This window comes from Cheilinus undulatus, linkage group 6, assembly GCF_018320785.1.
Source record: "Cheilinus undulatus linkage group 6, ASM1832078v1, whole genome shotgun sequence".
In the NCBI taxonomy this organism is placed as follows: domain Eukaryota; kingdom Metazoa; phylum Chordata; class Actinopteri; order Labriformes; family Labridae; genus Cheilinus; species Cheilinus undulatus.
The window spans coordinates 40,710,700-40,723,638 of record NC_054870.1 but is presented as its reverse complement, the minus strand read 5'-3'; the positions used below and the strand labels follow the sequence as shown (position 1 = coordinate 40,723,638).

General features: G+C 39.9%; 2 protein-coding genes across 2 annotated transcripts in view; one reads left to right on the top strand and one right to left on the bottom strand.

Annotated features, from left to right (window-relative positions):
* rassf4a (Ras association domain family member 4a) overlaps window positions 1–12,939 on the bottom strand; it is a 45,272-nt gene that overhangs the window by 27,126 nt on the left and 5,207 nt on the right. Inside the window, exons 2-3 of the mRNA XM_041789469.1 lie at window positions 4,530–4,598; window positions 4,336–4,411 (exon numbers count right to left, since the gene is read on the bottom strand). Coding sequence (XP_041645403.1) covers window positions 4,336–4,411; window positions 4,530–4,582 — 129 coding nt within the window. The 5' untranslated portion in view covers window positions 4,583–4,598. The remainder of the gene's footprint in view (window positions 1–4,335; window positions 4,412–4,529; window positions 4,599–12,939) is intronic.
* Window positions 7,100–10,160, top strand: LOC121511003 (C-X-C motif chemokine 10-like). The gene is made up of 4 exons (XM_041789470.1): window positions 7,100–7,186; window positions 7,629–7,746; window positions 7,837–7,920; window positions 9,615–10,160. Exons 1-4 carry the CDS (start codon window positions 7,120–7,122, stop codon window positions 9,745–9,747), a joined length of 402 nt encoding a protein of 133 aa, XP_041645404.1. The 5' UTR covers window positions 7,100–7,119; the 3' UTR covers window positions 9,748–10,160.

Below are 12,939 nucleotides of genomic sequence, written 5' to 3'. Positions count from 1 at the left end.
GTCACTGTACTTCATAGATTTTCTTGCAGGAATTGTCACAAATTGCACATAAGTGATACTGTAATTAAAGTGATTTCAGCAACTTCTTTAAGGCTTTTAGTCATGGCACAGAATTTTCAGGAAATTGCTGATGATTAATTGACATTTTTAAGCACTTTAAGGACACCTCATACGTGTTGATTTATAAAATTGTGATTAAAGTTCATTCTTGGCACTAGAAAAAGAGAAGCCAGCAAACCAATCCACTCAAAAAGTCCTGTAATTATGTTTATCAGAGCTTCCTATCATATAACCTTGAATTTATCAACACTGACCAACAAAAGCAAAATGAAAATTGATTTAATGACTCAGCAAACTGTCTGTGCCTCTGATCAGCTGCCTATTCAATCACCTTTAAAAACATATCTATGCCAATCTAATCTTCATCCTGCAAACCCAAATTAAGGACTGACCGAGCAAACCGCAAACCTGAATGTAAACTCCCAGGTTTTCCCCACTCCTGCCATGCTACGACTCTTATCAGCCCTTTTTCATTTCCTCACATGAAACCCCCTTCATCCCACCCTGCACGGTCCTCATTCAACCCTTTCCGACCCTCTCGCCAACCCAAATACTCCCAAAATACACCACCCTTGACACTGAACAATCGTGGGTTCACCAGTAAACAGCTCCTGAATGACCTGTGCTGTGAGTTTATTCAGAAGCTGCCGTTTCAAAGGCCTAAAAAGCTTCTGTAGCTCCACAGCCATCAACTTCTATGTTTTTCTATTTCAAAAGACACTTATGCTTGGACCTTTGCCAAACTGTGTAGTGCCTGTCCCTGCTAGATGCTACTTACATCACAATTATCATGTAATGTGGTGCAACAAGACAGAGCCAGAAGAGACATAAAAAGCCTTCAATTAAGACTCAGATGACTGTACTTACTGGTAGATCATTACCCAGAGTAGGACACAGACAGATAAGACTCAATAAAGATGATTCATAAAGCTGGTCAGTCTTCTTCTATGCATGTGAAGAAATATTAATATGGTTTTGGATGATATCTCCAAATTAATAAAGATAGTTCTTCTGTACAAACCAACAGTAAAATTAAAAAAAGGTTTTCTTTAAGTGGGACATTTATTGACCAGGAATCAAATCAAACACTTTCCAATTAAAAAAATGCAACAGATCAGGTATAAACTTGGAACCCACATGTCATTCAGTCTTGTCACAACTCAAGTATATTTGGCTCCTGATGGCCACTCTTGTAGTATTAAAGCTCAAAAAATTAAGACTGGTCAAAACATTCATCCATTTATCTATTTTCTACAAGGTTTATCCCGTTCTGGGAGGGGAGCTGGATGCCATCCCAGCCGTCACTGGCCAGGAGGCGGGGTACACCCTGAACTGGTTGCCAGTCAATCACAGTTTGTCTCTCATATAGAGACAACCAGGCATGCTCACACTCACACTTATGGCCAATTTACAGTCACCAATTAACCTAACAAACATGTTTTACATGGTGGGAAGAAGCCAGAGAACCTGGAGGGAACCCACACGTGTGGGGAGAACATGCAACTTCTGCACAGAAAGGCCCTGACTGAGGAGAGAACCAGGAACCTTCTTAGCCCGAGGCAAAAGCACTAACCCCTGCTGTGCATGAATGAATGTGACAGACCTAACATTTGTCTAGTCACCTTACAAGAACTGAAATGTCCTGCACTTCCCTAACACTTTGTATGGGAGGTTTTCCAGATATATGTGAATATAAACACAAAGTACCCTTCCATTAAAGACAGAAAAACCCACAACAGTCACTGACATAACTTCAAACTAAGAGTAATAGTAATAAAACTAAAAGTAATAAGACATAAAAAAATACTGAAAATAAACTAATGAAAATCAGACAGTGCTTTTGAACTGTGATTCAACATAAAAAATAATAATGATGAAACTGTCCTGGACAAAAATGATTATTACACTGGGGGTCACGAGCGGGCATAGAGCCTATCCCAGCCGTCATTGGGCGAGAGGTGAGCAAATTTAGCATCAGCATGTAATGATTGTGTTTGCTTTTTTACAGTGTGTGATAAATTAAAGGTATAAACTTCACTTTTTGGCCCCCGCATTCAGTTATTCATGTCACAACTGAAGCATATTGGGCTGGTCAAAATATTCATCTATTCACCCATTCTCAACACCACTTATCCTGTTCAGGGTCACGGGAGGTTGGGTGAGAGGCAGGGTACACCCTGGACTGGTCGCCATCCCATCAAAGGGCTCACACTCACACTCACACTGATGGCCAATTAACAGTCACCAATTGATCTAATTAGCATGTTTTTGGAGGTGGGTGGAAGCTGGAGTACCCGGGGAGACCCAATGCATGCACAGGGAGAACATGCAAACTCGCACAGAAAGGCTCTGCCAGGAAGCGAACCCGCAACCTTCTTGCTGTGAGGCAACAGCACAGCCATGCAGCACTATTTTCAGAATGTAAATGAACCACGCCCGGGCACTGGGGCAACTTGGGAGGTGGACTCGGACGCAATTCAACTGGACTATGGCATGGTTCGAATGAGATGTGAATGCAACCGCGTTCGGGTAAGGGACAGAGCATCCTATCAGCTTTATGATGTCATCGTAAAAACTAAACTTCTTTCCACAGCAATGTTTGTTCATATTTCCCCAATAAAAGGCAAAAAATCAAAGAATCCGGTCAATGAATGGTCGGTTATGACTCACCTTATGAATGAACACAAGTTGGAGTCAGCCAGATGAGATGCAAAGGCAAGGTCACCTCAAAAACCGCTGTAACTGCACAGCACGAGCCCATTTAATCCTCTGAGCTGCACATAGATGTGCAGATATGAAGAGTGACGTTGCTGGCATCTTAAAAAGTGATTTAAATCATTCATGGCAGGAGGATGGACTTTTTTTTTTTTTTGCTGGGTTACAACAAAAACAATGGCTGTGGTCATGAGCCCAGAGGTTGCCATGGTAGCATCTCTTTCTCCTCCTTAGCAGGTTTGTAAACCAGCTACATGCATACTGCCACCTGTTGCTTTTTACTGAGTAAATATTCAAGTGGTGGTGGTGGTTCGAAACAGCTAGGCCAAAGCACCCTTAGGGTCAATGGCATGAGTTGCTAGCACATCTGTGAAAGCACCATCAATACTGAGAGGAACATACAGGTTTTGGAGGAACAAATGCTTTCATTCAGGTGAAGTTTTTCTAAGGAATATTTCTGCTTATTTCAGCATGACAATGCCAAGCCACATTCTGCTTGAGTTACAATGGCAAGGCTTTTACGGCAAAGAGTGCAGGTCCTAGACTGGCCCGAATGCAGTCCAGACCTGTCTCCCACTAAAAATATGTGGCACATTGCGAAATGCAAACACAGCACTATTGAGCAACTTAATGGAGAAAAAGTTTCACTGGTGTTTTCAGTCCCAAACTTTTTGGAATTGGGGTTTTACTTTTCCTGAAATGTGCATATTTGTATGTACACATGTCTTTGTTTTTAGAGAGAAATTAAGGTCAACAGGTTCATGCTAGAAATGCCCCAGGGCACTTTTTGCAAATCTGGCCCACAGACAGAACTGCACTGGCCAATATGATGAGTCATTCTTTATAATGAAGAGAGACCTTCCTTCAACTTTCATGTATGCCTTCCTTATTTTTGGTGAATATCATGTGTATTATGTGTTTTAAAAGCATGCGTATGTTACATGTGCCTGTATCATGTCTGTGGCTGTGGGGGGGGATTTTCCCAGTCTGGAACAATGTAGTGGGCCAGTCTGATGGGACAAAAAAAGATGGACATATCATACCCACCCTGCCCTGCACCCACTGACAGACATTCACACACCCTCACAGGGACAGTGTAAAAACATGCTGCTGGTGAACACAAAGGGGAACTCCAGACCATAAAAACCATAGAATGATTATCAAACAAATATCCAAACTCCTGCAAACAGCAGCGCTGACACACCGCAGCAGCAAAACGTTTAGTGTGCAAATACTTTACTTAGTAGTTATTGCATGTGAGAAAAACCTGGAATCACTCCCTTACAGTTTCATTTTGAGGGAATAGGGGCTTTTTGTGGTCTGCCAGCCTGGCTGGAAAAGATCCAAACACTCACAGGTCTGCAGCATGTTTGGTCAAAGTGCTGGTTTAACTAGTTCCAGTTAAGTATGTTTGTGACCGACTTTATAATGCTGCATGTCCTGCAATCCAGCACACCCACGCTATGGAAGTAATTGAAAATGACTCTCCCTGTCTGTCTCTTATTATTTCCGCCAGCTCTATCTCCAGTCAGGTGATCACGTCTGTGTTTGATTTTTTACCTCTCGAGTCCTCAGCTGGAAGTTTTTCCCTTCATGGTAACAGTTATACGTCCTCAGCAGCGCCAGGATGTCAGACCTGAACATAAAACCACAAAGATTAGCACTTAAAGCTCTGACACAAAGCAAACAAAGAGGAAATGTGATTCCTATAATCTTCCTTTTGATTTTACTTGGTTGTGTATTTCAGGACTTACTTTGGTATGAGTTTCTCCTCACTTAGCTTCACGTGGGTCTGGCGCTCATCCATTTTACCTCGAGTACAGCTGTAACAACAAAATTAGACAAATATTATAAATTTCACAAGTTTAATCTTAATTTATTGTTGTGTATTTCACATTGGTGAAGGTAAACTAAAACAAAAGATGGACATGCACATAAAAACAGTGACCAACTGCACACACGAATGGCTTCAAGGTTCATTATTAGTTCAAGTTGAGGACTTAATTATTTCTTCTATTGAATACTGGTGATTGAAGTGCTCCCGTGGGAAAATCAGGGGCGAGGAATGAGGAGAAATCACATGCTGTTGTTGTCACAGAGCCAACGCAGCAATAGACGTAACATGTTGTGGCAAAGCTCCACGGAGTCATCTCAACTTTACATCACCTCTCTCGCAAACATGCAGCCTAAACGGCTTCAGATAGGCACAGATAGAGGCACAGATGGAAAGAGAACAAAAAGCAACCATAAAAGATAGAAATGTGCAAAATATAAACATAAAACACATAAGAGCTGAAATAAAACACTAAGAAATGATAATAAAATAACCCCTGGAGAACATAAAATACGTTGGGTGACTGGAGCTCAGCTGGAATTGAAGGCTATAAAGAAGAAACTGTGACTTGAAAATGTCAGGGCCATTCTTATCTGAGACTGTTCTATGCCAAAGAAGCAATCACCACAGAAGCTTTATTCCCTCTATTTTTAAGTCTAGATCTTGGGATTTCCAAGACTCATTGGTTTGCAAACTCAATTGAGATAACTTCATTTGTGTGAGAGAAGCAGTGCCAATATAAGTTGCAGACACGAAGCAGAAGGTAGAAAACATACAAGCACAGTTTAAAATAACACCAGTAAGAATGAGTAAGATTTAAAAATGGTCAAAACTATTAACTCCAAAATCACGACTCCTCGGGAGTTGAAAAAGACCAGCCTTATGTCATTCTCCGTGGTCCAGTATGCCTCTGATAACTTCAGTAGCAGCGTGTTAGCTTCAGCTGAATAAAGTTAACTGAATAGCTTATCCAATTGAGGCAATTTGTTTTAAATAGGTCCACAATTTTCATTTAAGAGCGTAAGACAAAAACTGTCACTCAAGTTGAAGCATTCCTTCATATTAAGAGACGGGTAAGAGTGCTTTTTCTGGGCAGCTGTGGTTCAGTACTAGAATCAGTCGTCTGTCTGTTCAATCTCAGCTCCTGCAGTTAACATATTAAAGTGCTCTTGGACAAGACACCTGTTACATTTACATGCACAGTTGAGTCAAACTACATAAAAGGCATGTTTAGTAGAGCTGACACCTTCCAGTCTGCTAGTCTGTCTGTTGGTTGGTTGGTTGATAAGCTCTCATCCCCCTTGTTGGTTAGTCAGCATGTGAGTGAGGGGCGTGCAGCAGGACACAGAGAGAAGCAATAAAGTGCTGGGCAAAGACGCACACATCCTCTATTGTGATTGTTTCATGAATAACTTGGAAACAACATTTCTTAAACTTGACACAAAGATGCAGGATGCTTGTGTTGAAGTGGCGCTATGAGTGTCTCTGCTCTACTTTGCCTTCCGTCAAAGCATCAACACCCTCAGGTCTGCTTAATTCACTGGTCATACAAGTATTAGGTCATAAATGATATCAGTTATCAAGGAAAATGCAGAGAAAAGTGATGGTTTTGAAATGTGCATTTCTCAACTCAAAACATAAATATGAAGTAGCACAAAAATACAAAACCTGGTACTGCTTTCAAGTTAATATAAAAAAAAAGTTTTTCACTTTTTTGAAAATAAAGGTTTTTCTACATAGTGTAAAAGTTGCACTATTGTAAACTTTAAGGCCTTTCTGAATTTGTTTCTATGAAACTTTTATGTACTTAAAACAAATTGCAGCTTTGATCACCTTGTGTTGTGTAACTGCACAGCCTCACACTTTGATTGCAATTGTGATTTGATTAATTGTGCAGCACTATCATGGATACGGTCTTCAATTTCTGTATGAAATTAAGAAGAGAGGCTGGAAAACAATTCCAATTCATTCGTGGATTACTAATGCAGCTATGGTGTTGGCCTTAAAATAAACCCCATCAGTGATAAGAAACATGACTCATTTCTCTCTAGCTCCAGTTCAGAAGGAAAACACAACCAGACGGCATCACCGGATTCTTTTGCTTACAGGATGTACAAGAAAGGAAAAGGAAACCAATAAATCCCTGCTGTGTCCTTCTGAGCGTCAAATGTCTGATAAACCTGGAGAAATGAAGAAATGGGTGGCTGAATGTATGGATAGAGTTTTTATCCCAAACTGGGAAACACTGGTGTAAAAACAGCCACTTATCAAGCAATAAAACAGCAGAACAATAACACAAACTCTCAAATATGGGGGAATATATACATATAGTATGATCCATGCAGCCTTAATTCCTGTGTTCTATCAGGTTTGGAAAGGGAAAGTGCTGGGGGGAATTTCCTGGTTTGGAAAACCCAGAGCGGACACTGTGGGAGGAGCATGTAAGGTATAAAAGCAGCACATGTGTCTGAGGGGCACACAGTGAATCGCTCAGCTATTCTCTGTTCAGGATGCAGTTCTCTCTCCAGTCCATGTGTCAGTTAGCCTTCCTGAGTCTCTGCTGCGTGCTTATCGCAGGTAAGAATCCATGGATTACTCCAGTTTTACATCTATTTTCTTAAATAGATATTTTTACTTGTAAACATGTACAACTCACAGTGACTGAGTAATGAGAATAAAAGTAGAAAAGGCTTAAACTGTTGCAAAAAGGAGGACGAGTTACTGGCTGAAATACAAAAATTAGCATTTAAGTTTGAGGCATTTTCATCAGTTTTACATGTCTTTTTGCTTTCTAAACAGTGAGAAATCTATACTAAAAGCTACTTAAATGGCAAGTTTGAGAATTTTTGCCTCAAAAGGAATAAAATCAGCAAAAGTCTGGCACTTTTAGAGCATTGTTGTTTCAAAGCTGGGTGAACGTGAACCTGCAGTGACTTAATCTCTGCTCGTGTCTCACTGTATTGAATTAACCTGTTAATCCTGTTACCCTGTCTGTGTTTGTCTTTGTGTGTCTGTGCAGCTGGCTCGTTCGTCCCGGGGAGATGTTTGTGTCCAGATACACAGAACGGAGTCCGAGGTCAACTCAAAGAGCTCAGTGTGTACCCAAAGAGCGCCAGCTGCAACAAAATCACAGTGATGTGAGTGTCAGAGCCGGCACTCTCACTTTTAAAACCACACACATGCACGGGTAAAAGGAGGTTAATGTGTGGGTTTGCCCTGTTTTTCAGAGTGACACTGAGGAGCAATAATGAGACGAGGTGTCTCAATCCTGACACTCCGCTTGGCAAACAGCTGATCCGTTGCTGGAACAAGTAAGAGCACAGATAATCAAACTTTTTTACTAATACACTTCATTATAAAGAGGACATACAGCAAATGTGACCTTGAAACTTCCCCATGCTTGGTGCTTTTGAGAGCCTAAAGATAGATTTTAAACCCCCAGAATGTCATTTAATCTTTTAATTCAGGTTCCAAAGAGGGTAAACTTTAACAAAGTTATTCTCAATACCTGAAATTTTGCAAAAAATACTCAAAAAGTATGACCTTGTTGGTTTAAATTGAGTACACATTTCCTGTAAATGATGACCAGCCTGTTTGTTGCCAAGCCAGTTCTCGTCCTTACAAAACACCCAGCTGAGTGTTGCATTGATCTTTCCTCCACATGTTTTGCACTCGTGAGACAAAAACCAATATCAGATTGAGCCTTTAACATGGTGGTAATGAAGTTATTTTGATTTTAATTGTTATCTTTGTTTCTGTCCTTTCCCATTTCATTTAAGGTGATTAAGTGCAAAAAAACTGAGCTTTACAAGCAATTTCCAGCATATTTCATCCAAATATTAAATTATCTTAAAGCTCCTGTGAACTTTTGCTTGTGTTGGTTTCAGCGCCCCCTCTGGACAGAGTGGTATATCTAATAATTTTTCTGATCTTTTCCTGTAAATTTGTAGGTTGTTTTTTCATACTTTAAGGATGCACAGTATTACAATATTGGTAGATATTAGCTTAAAAAAGGGAATTATGGTTCTGGCTGATGTGAAAATTTCTGCAGATATTTACAACCATTTTTTTTTTTTTTGGCTACAAAAATCTTCCTATATCGGCTGTAAATATTGGCCATAAGAACAAATAAGTTCAATAAAAATGTTGAGTTTTAGGCTGGACAAACAGACCTGTATCAGCTGAGTCTTTTTCTTTATTAATCATCATTCCTTAAATTTTAAAGTGTTTTTTAAGGACTGAAATTCATAAATTTATCTTCAAACTTTAAATTGTGAAGTTTTAGGACTGAACTACGTTTAAATATTGGTATCAGCTGAAATGATTTTGCATATTAGATTTTGGTAAGAATCCAGTTTTTTAAAAGTTAGTCAAACGGTTGCATGCCTGCATGTTAAGAGGTTGATGCGCTCCAGGTAGGCATGCCGATGGCTCCTTTTCAACATGTAATTCCAGACTCTCTCTACAACTCTATCCACTGCCCTATCTCTCCAACAAAGGCATAAAAAGCTAAAAAAAATAAGCCAAATATAAAAAGGCTGTTTCTGCAGCTTGATATGAATCAAATCGCATGACACCTACCCCCTGGCAGCAGAGACTAGCCTTTGAAAATTTCAGTCAATCATGTCCCTGATGATAAAGACTGTTTTAATGCTCCCTAAAGAGGCATCCATTTAAATTACAGCCACTTTCAAAACCATTTAAAAACTCCTATAGGGGCTTTAAAGTGGGAAATGGGTTTAAAGGTCAAAAAATGATGAATGGAGCATTTCCTGGACTAAAAGAAGTGTAAAAGTGGCCATTAAAACAAGGGAAAAAAATCAAGGTACTCTCTTTTTACAATTTAAAACAGATCTGAAGGTCTTCATGACTATACTATGTAAATGGAGGAAGATTAAAAGTGTTTTAACCTTTTTCAATCAAGAGGTAATCTCTGTCTGACAGCAAGAACGTCACATAACAATTTGACCACAAGGCTAAATCTCTGTTCCTCTGTGTTTTCCAGAGCTCAAAAGCTGGGTCGTGATCCAAAGCTTTGCCTAAAAAGGAGAAGGCGAGGAAGAGGAGGTCAACGTCAGAGGAGTCGACAGAGGATCCGAGGTCACAACAGGAAATCCTCATCCTCCCACTCTCAGTAGTCAAACTTGACACCTAATCTAAAGCTACTGTGAGGGGAGAAGTGTGCATACACTGATTGTTGCTTTTCTCTGGACTTGAGGCCGTCAGGGGCCGATGTAAAGAACAACATGCTTTCACTCTTCCTCCTCTAAATGTCGCCCTGCTCTGCTCTGGCATCAGGCTCCCCTACGGTTGTTGTCTGGGCTGTAAATCTCCTTCTGTGCAGGGAGCAGGGAGGTTTATTTTCTATGTGCAAATGACTGATGTAATGTAAAACAGTAAGCCCTGGAGGCTAAAATGTAAGAGCTTTAAAACACTGTTAAATGGTCAATGCATTGTCAAGGTCTATTTTTTGTCCAACCTAACTGAAGACACTACTTTTTTTATTTATTTTTATATGTATTCAGACTTTTTTAAATAAATACATCAGAAGAACTGTGTGACTGTGTTTGCCATTTCTTGTAAACCCCCCTATTTATCTTTAGACAGAAGGATGGGGACTGTGATTACTTCCTTGGCAGGATATGAGAGGTCAGTTCACCAACAGCTAAGCTTTAGTTAATAAACTACAGGATGTGAGTCAGCACCGAGCAAACGCTTCTCACTGGAAACATCTGTGCAAATATCTTAAAACTAGAGCAAAAGATAACTCTCATTCCATGACAAAACTCCACCGAAGAATAGAGATGGAGCGGCTTTGCACTCAAAGCCTTTATTAGTGCATATCAGAGGTTATGGTTGAATACCTTTATGGACTTTCTCCATTGCACCATAAACATATATCTTTAGATGAGCTGGGTGTGGAGATGTAAAGCCAGTGTTTAATGATGCCGACTCACCAGCTGAGATTTCTTGTAAAGCATGTGACAGGAAACAGAAAAAAGGATACAAACCCCACAACTTTGCAGGGCATAAACACCGATCTGTGTAATGGAAACTTAATAGCTGAAGCATGTGCTAACCCGTTCGGATTTTTTCCTGCTTAAACCCTGCTGGCACTATCATGGACTCTACTAAACCTGATCCTTATCAGTCATGGTGGTAAGATAGAAAGTGAAAGCAAACTGTTTGACAAGGACGCCTTTATAGGCAGCCAGAGCACAAACAACAGGGACTTTCCTCCAGCATTTATTACCAGGAGAATAACAACAGACGGGAGACAAATATTAATCTTAGATTGTTGTGACACTAAGTAAACAGCTGTAGAGACTTCTGTTAAAGGTATGTGAGCAACGAGTACCTGCTTAGACTCTAATGTACTAGTGGTATTCTGCTTTTTAACATAGATTTTACATTTACAAACCCCAACAGTCTAGACCTGCTCTAAATTGTTTTGCAACTCCTTGATTAAAGGGAAAAATAAAAGAGAAAATACATACAACCTGAAATATATCAAAAAGGAAAGCTTAAAATCATCACAAAAATACTTAAACTACACAAATATTGCAATATACTTTACTAGGCTCACCATGTTTTAATGGTAGAAAAATGAGCACACTTCAGGTGCATGCCCACATAAAGATTTAAAAGGAAAACTGAGCAGTCAACAAAGAAAATGTTCTTTAAATCTGAGCAGAACAGCAAAATACACAAGCAAAGGATTGGCGTTCCAGTTTCCTGAAAAGTCGTAACACACACATCCAAGCCAAGGTGGGCGGATTCTGAGCCAAAAGAAATTACAAAGAGTGAACAGAAAAATGTCCCACACACTGCAGGGCTCCAAAAGTCCAAATTATTTAGAAGTGACATTTCAAGCTCTTCATCAGAAACACACTCAAGTTTCCTAAACACATTATTAAACCTCATAATAGTGAAACTTTAATTTTCCCCCAAACCCACAAGTACAATCCAGTCCAAACAAAGTAAACTTAAGAATAAAAACAGAATACAGCGATTTGTAAATCCTTTCCAACCTGTATTTACTATCTTTAAGCACAAACACAAGATCTTTATTGTCCAAAATGTTTAAAATTACCTGGAACATTCCACAGGTCAGTAGGTCAATTGGTAATAGGTGATAGTACCATGATTAGGAATAAAGAGCACTCCTGAAAGGCCCAGTCACTCTCAGTCAATAATGGTGTCAGATTCTCCACTTTGTGAAAGACAACATGGGTAAATAGTCCTACAGTTTCTTATCAATGTTCTTCAATGTGCATTTGCAAGAAATGTGAAGACTTCACCATCTACAGTCCATAATATCATGAAAATATTAAGAAAATCTGGGGAAATCTCTGCACATAAGGGGTAAGGTCTAAAACAAACATCGGATGTGCATGATTTTTGACCCCTTATGCAGCACTGCACCAAAAACTGGAATCGCCTTCTGAAGTATATTACAGCCTGGGCTGGGGAACACTTTTGGAAACCAACGTCAATCAAGGCTGACCACACACTTAACAATTGTAGTCTTAAAACAATTTTAAAAATGTGATCGCAGACATAAAGACAATTTCAAACTATTTTTCATCTTATAATCCTCTGAGCGCACACTAGACAAGTCAGCCAGACCACTGGAGACCAAAGACCTGCTGACCTGCCAACATGGATGACTATCAACATCCTCGGCTTGCTGTTTCTCCACAACAGGCTGTCCTGTGTGCTACAGTTGCAGCAGCGGTCTGCATGCTCTCATTGGTTGTTGTGGGTAATCTGGCAGAGGCATTATGACCTAGAATCCTAAATATCATATAGGTTTGATATTTTTGATTCAAGGTCTAGGAGGCTACAAGCAATTTGAAGCAGGAAAATGATTGTTTTGATACTAACTTGCCACAACCCTCCACTCCGGTTATACCCCCACCACTCCAGGGGAGGCAAGACTGACCTTAAATCATGCTTTCAAAGCGAAAGTCATTTAAAGACAACATCCTGAAGTTCAATCAACTTCTCGGGGTCCAAGTTCATCTGAGATGGACTGACCTAAAGAGGAGGTGTGTGCTGGGGTCTGATGAGTCATTTCAAACTGTTTTTGGAAATATGGCTGTTAAGTTTTCTGGGCTAAAGAGGAAAAGGACCATCCAGACTGTTACAAACCCAAAGTTCGTGAGCCATTATCTGAGGTGATGTGGAGGTGTATTAGTGTCAACAGAATGGGTAACATGCACATCTGTGAAGGCATAAATACTTTAAGGTACATGCAGGTTTTAGTGCAACAAATGCTTCCATCCAGAAACATTTCCAGAGACCTCCCTGCTGATTCAGACCTGTTT

Coding starts and splice junctions, on each gene's coding strand:
- LOC121511003 (XM_041789470.1), top strand. CDS start 7,120: ATGCAGTTCTCTCTCCAGTCCATGTGTCAGTTAGCCTTCCTGAGTCTC. Junction 7,187..7,628: donor CTGCTGCGTGCTTATCGCAG/GTAAGAATCCAT, acceptor GTGTCTGTGCAG/CTGGCTCGTTCGTCCCGGGG. Junction 7,747..7,836: donor TGCAACAAAATCACAGTGAT/GTGAGTGTCAGA, acceptor CCTGTTTTTCAG/AGTGACACTGAGGAGCAATA.